Source organism: Nicotiana tabacum, chromosome 15 (genome assembly GCF_000715075.1).
Source record: "Nicotiana tabacum cultivar K326 chromosome 15, ASM71507v2, whole genome shotgun sequence".
Taxonomy (NCBI): Eukaryota; Viridiplantae; Streptophyta; class Magnoliopsida; order Solanales; family Solanaceae; genus Nicotiana; species Nicotiana tabacum.
Window position 1 is genome coordinate 85,360,814 of NC_134094.1, and position 12,031 is coordinate 85,372,844.

The 12,031-nt window shown below is 37.3% G+C and overlaps 1 protein-coding gene across 1 annotated transcript; it reads left to right on the forward strand.

The window, feature by feature from the left end:
* The first annotated feature begins 424 nt into the window (after window positions 1-424).
* Window positions 425-10,368, forward strand: LOC107800344 (chaperone protein dnaJ 6). The gene is made up of 8 exons (XM_016623500.2): window positions 425-689; window positions 2,662-2,760; window positions 2,860-2,961; window positions 9,000-9,056; window positions 9,144-9,250; window positions 9,338-9,420; window positions 9,789-9,879; window positions 9,954-10,368. Exons 1-8 carry the CDS (start codon window positions 567-569, stop codon window positions 10,147-10,149), a joined length of 858 nt encoding a protein of 285 aa, XP_016478986.1. The 5' UTR covers window positions 425-566; the 3' UTR covers window positions 10,150-10,368.
* Window positions 10,369-12,031: the final 1,663 nt, after the last annotated feature.

Below are 12,031 nucleotides of genomic sequence, written 5' to 3' on the forward strand. Positions count from 1 at the left end.
ATTTTGTATTTAAAAAAAATTTCTCGGAAAAACAACTTTTTCCAAAAAATAATTTTGTCATGTTGGATTATTTAGGTGGATGGCCATGTAAGCAAATCTAACCCAGTTGGACTGCCATATCACCTTCAATGGCAAGACTAACGATTTAAGGGCATTTGTGGTCCAAAATATAGACAATAGAGATATTTTTGATACAAAAAATAAATGGAGTGCATTTTTGAATTATTTCAAATAGTTCAAGGGTATTTTTGCCCTTTCTAATGGTACTTACTTTTTAAAGAAAAGTTGAAGGAGTACTAATTACCCCCAAAAAAGTTGTACTTGCACTCTTGCTTATGTGACAAGATCCTGACCCTCCATAAATCCCTCGTGGACTGCAGAAATGATCAAATGGCGCCTGGCGGGAACTCGGAGAGCTCAAGGATCAATATGGCGGGAATCCTCCGCCTTTATAAATGCCTCATTTGTTAATAAATTTGATTAAATCGATTCAAAATTGCCTTTACTTTGATTTTTCAATCGCGTTTACTTGCACAAGTAGTGTAAGCATCTCCGAGCGTTGACGTATGGGAAAGGGAAAGAAGACGGCTAGGGTTCCGGTGGAGAATTCGGAAGAAGAAGACGTAGAAATGAAGGGAAATCAAGAGAACGTGAACGGTTCTTCGTCACATGAGAAGAGCCTTTATGAGGTACTTGTAATTTTTTCTTTCTACGCTTACCTGATTTCAAGCATTTTGTTACCTTTTGTGGGTGGATTTAGCTTTTTATGTCAAGTAATTGCGGGTTTGTATCTAAAAAAACAGAACTTTATATATCTTTCTAACTATATATATTTAGAGAAGGTCACATGAAATAGTTTGGTCATGTCCTGAGTCTACATTAGGTCTGTTTGTATGTACTTGTAGTTGTAGTAGATGCTGAAGTTTTCCTTAATGTTTAAATTTGTGTATTTGTTTATGGATTTGGTTTATATCCAGAAACGGACCTAGGATTTGAGTGTAACTGGGGCATCAATTACTGGCGAAAAAATTTGGTGTGCAACTCTTTATAGAAAGAGGAAACACTAAGCATACAATTTTCTTTACAAAATGGGTGCTATGGAAAGGGAAGACATTTGATTTAAGCTGATTTCTAACATCATAATTTATAGTTTTTCTCAAATAAAAAAGGGGTGATAAAAAAGGTGTTCAAATTTTAAAAATATCAAAAACTTACGCAAATAAAATCAAGATTAACGGTATGTTTAGCAGTCAAAGATCTGAAGAAGAGTCTCAAACTCTCAGTCGTTGTTGCTGAGTTGAACTCGACAGATGCCTGCTACATTGTCAAAGCAATTCTTGAAGGGAGGTAGAAGGGTTTGTACTTTTTATTTGTGGAGATAGGAGCTGCGGTTGAGGCATTTGATTTTGATGGAGGAACTTTTTAAAGAATAAAATTAGTTAAGTTGATTATTATGTACACATACTAATTAATTATAATTCTATTTAGAAAAAATTATACTATTATGTACAAGTACTAAACTATAATTACATTAAGAAATATAAAATACGAAAAAAGACCAGTTGAACACTAAGTTTAAACTATGTTGTATTCAAGAAAGTAAGAAAAAGAAAAGAAAACTAAACTAAGTTGCAGGAGCTAGGTTCGAATCCAGATCAACAAGTGACGGAAGGAATCTTGAACAACCAAGCTTAACGCCTTAACCAATGCTCCCATTTGGCTTTTGTGATTAAGGAGGTCTAGTAAATTATTTAAGGGGTTCTCAATGTATATACAAATATGTACAAAATATATATACAGGGTTTTTGCCGAGGCTAAGGTTCCCGTGACCCCCAACCCCCAAAGTAGGTCTGCCTCTGTTTATATATGTATTTCAATTTAGTACTCTAGGATTTTGTTAAAGTATTTTTGGTTAATATAACGTGACGCTGAAGATTAGTACCAATCTGTGCTCTATATTTTTCCTGTAAGATCATTGAGTTTGTACTTGTATTGGATGAGACCGGCTAATGAGTCACTATATGTGTTTTGTTTTGAAAACTTCAAATTCTTATGGAGTGTATTGATGGTTATGAAATAAATTATGCAAGAAGAAATATCTATGAAACAAATTAGACTGGACAATTCTAGGATAAATTTACTCTGTAAAATATGTATATGCATGGATCCTGCCAAGTTGCGTTCTTCATAGCTGTACAAAGAATGTTGAACTGTTTGAAGCATGTGAAGTGCTGACTACTGAAGCCTTAGCTCTGTATGGTGCCCTAAAGACCATTGAGTTAACAGTTGTAAGAATGAGCAGCTGCTAGTGACTCCTTTTATTGTGTTTCAGTGTACAATCTGCAAATTTAGGATATCTTGTTGGATATGAAGTGTATTAATTACGATTGCTTTAAAGTATTGCGAGAAGAAATACACATATTGCTAATTTGATTGGAATATTATAGGATAAGTTCCTGCTATGTATATGTGAACATTGGCATCTGCAGAAGTAGAAAGAGTGCTAAATTGTCCGCGGCATGTGATATGCTTACTTATGAAGCCATAGATATAAAATTTTCATGGGCCTATGGAATAATGGTTTGGAAGATCTTTCTACAAACTAAGTGCATGCATTTCTTTTTGGTGTCAAGTAATACTAACAAGGCATCGTCTTTGTAGATTCTTGGGGTCGAAAGAACAGCATCCCAGCAGGAAATAAAAAAGGCATATTACAAGTTGGCTCTGCGGCTACATCCCGATAAGAATCCGGATGACGAGGTAAACGGCTGTCCATATAATGATTGAGCATGTTTTACCTCACTTTGCTGTTTACATTAGCCAACTGAAAATGAGTAATCTTAAATTTACTTTCTATAGGAAGCAAAAGAGAAATTTCAACAGCTGCAAAAGGTGATAGCAATTCTAGGTGATGAGGAAAAACGAGCACTTTATGATCAGACTGGCTGTGTTGATGATGCTGTGAGTGATACCACTGTGATTCTTTTTTTTTTTTTCCTTTCTTTCTGTGAACCTTGCAAACTCTTATAATATTTAAGAAATTTTGAGCATCTTCAGTACATTGGAACTTTTAGTTATTTTTATTGCGTATGATGGTGCAACATAGTAAGAAGATTGCTTTATTGTTATGATAATGAGCCAAATTTTCATTACCATAATGTAAGATTCCGAAGGTGACTGTTGGGTTGGGTTTGGGTGATCTGCTCTTTGCTAAGAATAAAACTGAAATCTAACCTTCATACAATATTCTCTAGAAACTAATATCTCGAGCCAAATTCTTTGTTATAACCTACTTTGGTTGAGGTGGAAAGAGGGGCAAGTGGATGTGAATAAAAGGAGGTAATGGTGTGCTATTTGACATTTCTTTCTAGGTAGTGAAAGAAATGGGAAGTGGAGGGGGGTGCGGCTCCTCCTGGTTAGGGTATGAAAGGAGTAAGGAAATGTGTTTAACTTCCTTTGTAGGTATACCAAAGAAAAAAAGAAAAGAAAAGTGTCAAAATCTTAGCCATTGGAGAGCACTATAAACGTGAAGAAGAAGAGGAGAGAATTGGGAAATTTCCAACTGACATTTACAACTCCAACTAACTCAGTATATACAAGCTAATTAGGAAAACTGAAAATAATAATAGAGACCCCTCAACTTCTAGTAATTACAATATGGTCCCAATAATAACTAACTACTTCACCTAACTAACTTCCTAACTTCCAATACTCCCCCTCAAGCTGGAGGGTGGAGAATGTTCAACACCCCCAGCTTGTTTAGTAAAAAACGATGCTGTACAGATGTTAATCCCTTGGTGAAGAGATCTGCTTGTTGATCTTTAGTGGAAACATACTGAGTAGTTAAGAGACCTTCTTTGATATGTTCACGAACAAAATGACAGTCTATCTCTATGTGTTTGGTCCGTTCATGGAATATGGGATTCACAGCTATTTGCATCGCTGCTTTGCTATCACAGAACAATGTGATAGGCTTAAGAATAAACACTCCCAACTCTGAGAACAACCCCAACAGCCACACTATCTCTGAAACTGCTGATGCCATGCTGCGATACTCTGCTTCAGCACTACTTCGTGAAACAGTGTGTTGCTTCTTTGATTTCCATGAAATCAAGGACTCACCAAGTTTAACTGCATATCCACTAACAGACCTCCTTGTCATTGGGCAAGCTGCCCAGTCAGAATCACAAAAGGCTGTCAATGTATCAACATGCCCTCGTTTCAACAGGACTTCCATTCCTGGTGTAGATTTCAAGTATCTGACCACTCTAATTGCAGCATCCATATGTGACTTCTTAGGCAGTTGCATAAATTGACTTAAAGTCTGCACTGCATAGCTGATATCTGGTCGAGTGACTGTTAGATATAGGAGTTTCCCTATCAACTTTTGATAGCTATTTGCATCTGTCAAAGGATCTTCATTTTCTACTCCAGTGGCTTTGTCATACTCTACTGTGGTGACCTTCTGATTGACTTCAAGTGGTGTTAAGGCTGGTTTGGCACCACTTAAGCCCAACTTAGAGATGAGCTCTAAGGTATACTTTCTTTGGTTAAGCAGTATTCCATGATTGGATCTCAATACCTCAATGCCTAAGAAATACCTCAATTCTCCCAAGTCTTTGAGTTTGAATTGCTGATGCAGAGCTGCTTTAGCTTCATCAATCATGTCCTTATTGCTTCCAGTCAGTAGCAAATCATCAACATAGATGAGGATGATGACAATATCCTTGCCCGACTTATTGGTGAACATAGAATAGTCATAAGTACTCTGCATAAAACCTGCTCCCACCAAAGCTTCTGTAAGTTTTAAATTCCATTGCCTTGACGCTTGTTTGAGACCATATAAAGACTTAAGCAACCTACACACCTTTTGCTCCCCCTGCCTTTGGAAACCCTGTGGCAAATCCATGTAGACTTCTTCAAATAGGTCTCCTTGAAGGAAAGCATTGAAGACATCCATTTGGTACAAGGACCAATCCTTTGAGGCTGCAAGGGCTATCACAGATCTAACAGTCACCATCTTTGCAACTGGTGAAAAAGTCTCATGATAGTCTAGTCCCTCTTGTTGATTGTATCCCTTTGCCACTTGTCGTGCCTTGAATCTTTCTACTTCTCCATTAGCTTGGTACTTTATTTTGTACACCCACTTGGACCCAATAGAAGCTTTGCCTGGTGGTAAGTCAACAACCTCCCAAGTCTTATTATCTTCTAATGCTTGTATCTCTTGTTTCATGGCTGTGATCCACCTCTCATCCTTTACAGCTTCCTTGAAGTTATAAGGCTCTTTCAGGATTGAAAAAACTGACACATAGCTTCTGTACTTTGAGGACATCTTCTCATAAGACAGGAAGTTTGAGATTGGATAGTTGCATTTTGAGGACTTCTGTGGCTGCAATACATAGTCCCTTTGCCATATAGGTGGATTGTTTACTCTGAGTGACTGTCTAGTTGGTGCATTGGAACTAGCCTCAGTCATAGGTACATCTTGCACATTCTGAGCATCTTCAGTGATCCCATCTTGTACACCTTGAATGAGTGTATCAGCAGGCATATCTTCAACAATGTTCAGTACACCATGTGTATCTGGAGGTCCATCTGTCTCCGTCTCTTGATCTGAATTAAGAGTTGGCACTAATGATTCTTCTAAATCTTCTACTGGTGGTGCAGCATCATGATCTACATGATAGCCTCCCTCTACTGGTGAGCTGGTGCTTGTTGTTTCTGCTGTATTAGGAGCTTGAGATGGCCCCTCAGAACTGGTCACTTCTGGTAATATACCTGTTTGAACCTGCAATTCTGTCTCCAAAAAACTAGCACCAAAATCATTTAGTGTGAATGAATGCTGCTGTTCTATTTTCTTAAATGGAAATTCATGCTCCCTGAAAGAAACATCCCTGCTAATGAAGAATGTTCTAGTGGTTAGGTCATATAATCTATAACCCTTTCGAGTAGTTGAATACCCCATGTGAACAGCTGTTCTTGCTCTTGCAGCAAACTTATCATCTAGCACCAGATTAGTGGCATAGCATAGACACCCAAATACTCTTAGATGTGCTATTGAGGGCTCTCTACCATACAACATTCCATAATGACTCTTTCCATCCAAGATTCTGGTAGGCAATCTGTTTATTATGTAACCAGCAGTTTGTACACACTCCCCCCAAAACATATCTGGAACATGGCTTTGAAATTTTAATGCCCTGGCAGTATTCAGTTTATGTCTGCATGGCTTTGAAATTTTAATGCCCTGGCAGTATTCAGTTTATGTCTGTGTTTCCTTTCAGCTACCCCATTCTGCTGGGGTGTATACACACAACTACTTTGGTGAATAATACCCTGTGATAACAAGAATTCACTCCACTGTTTGTTGAAAAATTCCTTTCCATTGTCTGTTCTCAAGACCTTGACAGAAGTATCAAACTGTGTTTTAACCATGTAAACAAATTGCTTCAGAAAAATAATAGTTTCATTCTTAAACTGCATCAAGAAAATCCAAATTGCCCTAGAAAAATCATCTACAACTGTAAGAAAGTAATGCTTCCTATCATGAGTGCTCTTCTTATATGGCCCCCATACATCCATGTGAACCAATTTAAAAGCTCTAGTACTCCTTTTTTCACTATTAGGGAAGCTAAGTCCAGACTGTTTAGCTAAAGGGCAAACAGTACATTTATTTTGCATATCACTATCTACTTTATTTTGCAAAAAAGAGACATGTTGCATAACAGGAACAGAGGCATGGCCTAATCTCTCATGCCACAAACATGATGTTTTGCCACTTGATCCTTTCACATCTACATGAGCTGCTAAAAGTCTGACTCTTCTTCCTTTCAGTATATATAAACCTTCATCTTCTTTACCAATCGCCTTCACCCTGCCATCGTAAAGGTCCTGAAACACACATAGTGCCGGTAAAAAGGTGGCAGCACACTTTAGATCTCTAGTTAGCTTGGACACTGACATTAGATTAAACTTGAAATCAGGAACATGTAGAACATTCTCCCGTTTATGAACATCTGACAAATATGAACTTCCCACATGTTCAATTTTTGTAGTAACACCATTTGGCAATGTTACTTTATCTTGTGTCCTGTCATCTATTCTTCTTACATCACTCATTAAATCTAAAGTAGATGATATGTGATGTGTTGCTCCTGAATCTACAATCCAGTCATCATTCCTTTTGTTTGAAACATGCACACTGGAAGATAATGCAGTAATTATACCTGCAGCAGTTGCTTGATTTTGAGTCTTAATGTCACTTGGTGGTGAGTCTTTGCTGAGCAAGTCTAGGATCTGCTGGTACTGTGCTTCTGTGAAAAAATGATCTCCTCCTTTAGATTGTGATGCTCCTGATGCTCCTTGTGAGCCTTGAGCCACATATCCTTCTTCATGATTCACAGAACCTTCCACATGATTTGTAGCAGTTCGTACCCCTTTAGGTTGAAATCCTTTCCTTCTTCTGAAATCTTCAGGGTACCCTACGATCTTGTAGCAATTTTCCTTTGTATGTCCTCTCATACGACAGTGTTCACATTGCAGATATTGTTTTCTTCCACGAAAACCTTGACCTCTCCCTGCTTGCATAGCTAATGGATCTGTCTTATGACCTATAACTCCACCTCCTGCGCATTGTTGACTCTCATCCTGTGTTATAAGTGCATATGCCTGATTAAGAGTTGGTTCAGTGGTTTTCATTAAAATTTGCCTACGATCCTGATCGTATGTATCATTTAGTCCATCTAGGAACTGCATAACTCTTTGTTGTTGTAAATGAGTCATATGCTCTTTAGATTTTGGACAACCACAGTTCGGAGATGGTACTAATACATCATACTCTGCCCACAGCTCCTTCAACTTGGTAAAATACACAGCTACAGAATCCGCTCCTTGAGATAATCGCGAAATTGCTGTGTAATTGAAAGATACGCACTCGATTCACCTTATCAAATCGCTCCTGTAGGTCTTCCCAAACTGCATGTGCATCTGATGCATAAATGATCCCTCTAAGCAAATCCTTCGAAACAGAGTTCATAATCCAGCTGTGCACTATCGCGTTACAAGTTTCCCATTCCTCATGGAGATTCTCCTCGAACGACTCCTTGGCACAAGCTCCTGTTACAAACCCTAGCTTCCGCTTAGTTTTGAGAGCAAGACGCATCAATCTGCTCCACAGTCCATAGTTTTCCGAACCTGTGAGCTGAATTGGAATTAGAACCAATCCTGGCGTGTCTGAAGGTTGAAGGAAAAGTGGATGTGTATGATCGATTATCTCCGTCGCCATTAACGCACCAGTTCGAGCAATTTTTCTCAAATTGAAAAATAAAACAGAGAATTTGAAGTGAAGATTAAGAGAATGAACTGAACAATCAATTAGTTGAAGAAATTATACGGCTTCACGGATTAGTCTCCATGACTCTGATACCATGTCAAAATCTTAGTCATTGGAGAGCACTATGAACGTGAAGAAGAAGAGAGAATTGGGAAATTTTCAACTGACATTTACAACTCCAACTAACTCAGTATATACAAGCTAATTAGGAAAACTGAAAATAATAATAGAGACCTCCCAACTTCTAGTAATTACAATATGGTCCAAATAATAACTAACTACTTCACCTAACTAACTTCCTAACTTCCAATAAAAAGGTATACCAAACAACAAGGATAAGGATGACCATCTTCCCTTGGGGAAGTAAATTAACACTTCTCTATGCGCGTCAAATTTAATGTTCCAGTAGACACGCACATACAGTGTCTTTTATGTTTACCTATGTTGTATATTTTTTGGTTCTTGCAGACAAGTCTAACTGATATCTGACTCTTGATATCAAATATTTACATATTGAGACTCTAAAAACTGTGGAGATCTGTAAACAATCTTATCCACATGTATTAGAGGATAGAATGTTCTTTTTGGCTAAAGTGCTATCTGGAAGCAACTCACTTACACCTATCTGAAAAGTAAGGTTTTCATATTATCATCTACCTACTAACAGGACCTGGCAGGAGATGTTGAAAACTTGAAGGAGTTTTTCCGAGCTATGCATCCAAAGGTAACAACAGTAAATGGTTGCTCCACTCTATTAATTGAGTAGTAGACACTCTAACATTGGAGGAACCTACACATGTTTTTTTTGCAGATTACCGAGGCTGATATTGAACAGTTTGAAGCAAATTATAGAGGATCTGAGTCGGAGAGGAAGGACTTGATTGATCTATACAAGAAGTATAAGGGTAAAATGAAGAGGTATCAGCAGAAAGCCGGAAATAGTGCGCTCTTTCCTGTTTAATGCTGTGATTTCTAGGTTGCCACCTAATTGGTGTTCTTCTGCAGGCTCTTTTGCTCCATGATTTGCTCTGATCCCAAATTAGATTCACACCGCTTCAAAGATATTCTGGACGAGGCTATATCAGCAGGTAGAGTTTGATTTCTGTCTGGATGACCTTTCTTTTGTCAAATTATTTTTTCTAGAAGCTGCCATCATATTAAGTATGTCATAGCGATCCAACTTATGTAGATAAAATAGATTTCAAGGATCAGTAAATATCACAATTTGTCTTCTATGATGACCTTACAATTAAGAAATAAATGTGTTGTTTGATAAAAACATGTGGCTTTCAACACACTGTTTAGCCATCTGTTTTGCTGCATAAATACTCCAATAAAAATTCTTTCGTTTTAACAATAGTTTTTGCTGTGGTTGGCACAAAATCCTCTCTCCCTCATAGAAGTTTTCTCTTTCTTCTCTGGAAAGTGATTCACACCTTATATTTTACTTTGATAGGGGAGATAAAGTCAACCAAAGCATATGAGAAATGGGAAAAGGAAGTGTCTGAAACAAAACCGCCTACAAGCCCATTGAGACGGAGGCAAAAGTGAGTCATCGTTTACATTACGCATCATTAACTGAAAGTGCTATATCCTAATTAGAGAACTTGGAACATTGCAGATCAAAGAAAGAACCAGAGGATTTATATGCCATTATATCTCTGCGGCAAAATGAGCGCAGAGGCAAAATGAATTCTATGTTCTCGTCTTTGGCTAGCAAATATGGTGGGGATCCATCTACGACAGAGCCAAGCGAGGAAGAATTTGAAGCTGCTCGCAGAAAACTGGAGAGTAGGAAGCAATCTAAGCGAAAGTAACTGTAATGTATTGCAACCTACACCATGCTGCACGAATTTGTTTATACTGTTTTCTTGTGCCTGAGCATTATGTATTAGGTTGCGCATCTTGCTGCAAGGGTTTTAAATGCTTTTATTTTGTGAAAGAGTGATATCGTGCATCCTTTTGTTTATTTTAACTCCATCATGTCTTGAATTGATATCTGTTAAAAACTGGTAATACAAACCTGAATTGCTTCTTGATTTGCTGGATAAATTTATGACCGGAGGTGCATGTTTGTTACACTTTTCTCGGAGTTTTTTGGTGTATGTATTGCTTATTTTTGGAGATAAAAGAGCAGAAGTAAAGGGACTTAAAGGAACCGAATTGTCTTAGTTGTTGGGCCATATGTTGAAACGTTGAACTGTTTCTTGAGTCATTTGCTATTTCTTCGGAATAGTTTTTATTAACTACGACAATTTCAAATACTTTGAATTCTAATATTTTGATTTATAGTTTGTTTTTAATTTTGAAATTTACTTCAATAAAATTAAGGAATCAACGTTTGAATTCAGAAAATCTTACTGTGGGACTAAAGAAGTATATAATAATAAACAAGAAGAGACAAGGCTCTACGAAGTGTATAAGCACAACGCACTAGCAAAAAACTTTGAAATTGGTCAAGAAGTATCTATAGCTATATAAGAACCTCAGTTTCTCCACAATCTGAAGTTCCGAGCCAACCCTAAATTATTCAGCAAATTTTATTCTGCACCAATGGCTCAACTTAGCATTCCCAACGCATTATTGATTGCCTTTGTCTTTGCCATTTTCTCTGCCATGGCTAAAACTTCGGCTCAGGAGTTGGGGTTGGCTCCGGCGCCGGTGCGGCATTTTCTTTGTCATCTTCCAGTGCATTTATTATAAGTTCCCTCATTCTATGTGTTGTTTCTCTCTTCAGGCATTAGAATTTTGATGTTAATTAATGATGATTGTATTTGTCAATTATGAGAGATGCTATATTATATGGGGCAGTGTTAGTGTTTATTGATTTTGGTAGGAATTTAGGGGTTCTGGTTGTGGTATAATCGTATGTTTTGAGATTTACTAATATTTAGCAGTATATGTTTCTGATGATAAAATTTTGTTGAGTACCAAAAGTCGAATTCTTTTTCCATTGTCTGTTTTTGTTAGTACTACTTATCTTTTAATCCTGAAATGATAATTCTTGTAAATAAATAAAAGGTGATCGTACCTGAAAAGTTAACACCCCAAAAGCAAAGAAAAAACAAGGCTTTTGAGCATTATTTTTTTTGGGTATTTGAGTACACTCATTACGGTCAAACTTCTATTACTCAAATGTTTCATGAAATTTCTTTTAAGCATGAAATACGGAGGATAAGTCAAATTGGTCGTCCATCGTCACAAACAAGTTGATTAATAGAGACCAAATTTTCATGTAATTGAGGTATACAATAAAATAGAAAGAATGAGTTGAAGTATGTTATCGAATTTTCAGGCACTTAGATGTTTCAAATTAATAGAATAAGATCATCGGAATAACTCAGCTAGAGCTGCCTTATAACCATTGGTATGGCCGAAGAGATCATACAACTATAAAACAGATTGAGAGGATGAACCTACTTGAGATAATTAGATTAATGATATGGCAAGAAAGGAGAGTATCCACCATTTTGGGACAAAAAAAACAACAAAGACGACGAAAGTGCATAAGACAAAAGAAAGGAGATGCATGAATGGTAGCAACGGTAATTCTTGCCCGAAACAAGCAGCAATGATTTGGGGTGGGTGGGTGGGGTGAGGGTTAGTACATGACTTAGGGTGTACTGTGTACATAGGTCGGGTTGGTTTGAGTTTTTTAATTACCAAATCAAACCAATTATAAGGGGTTATTAAATTTAA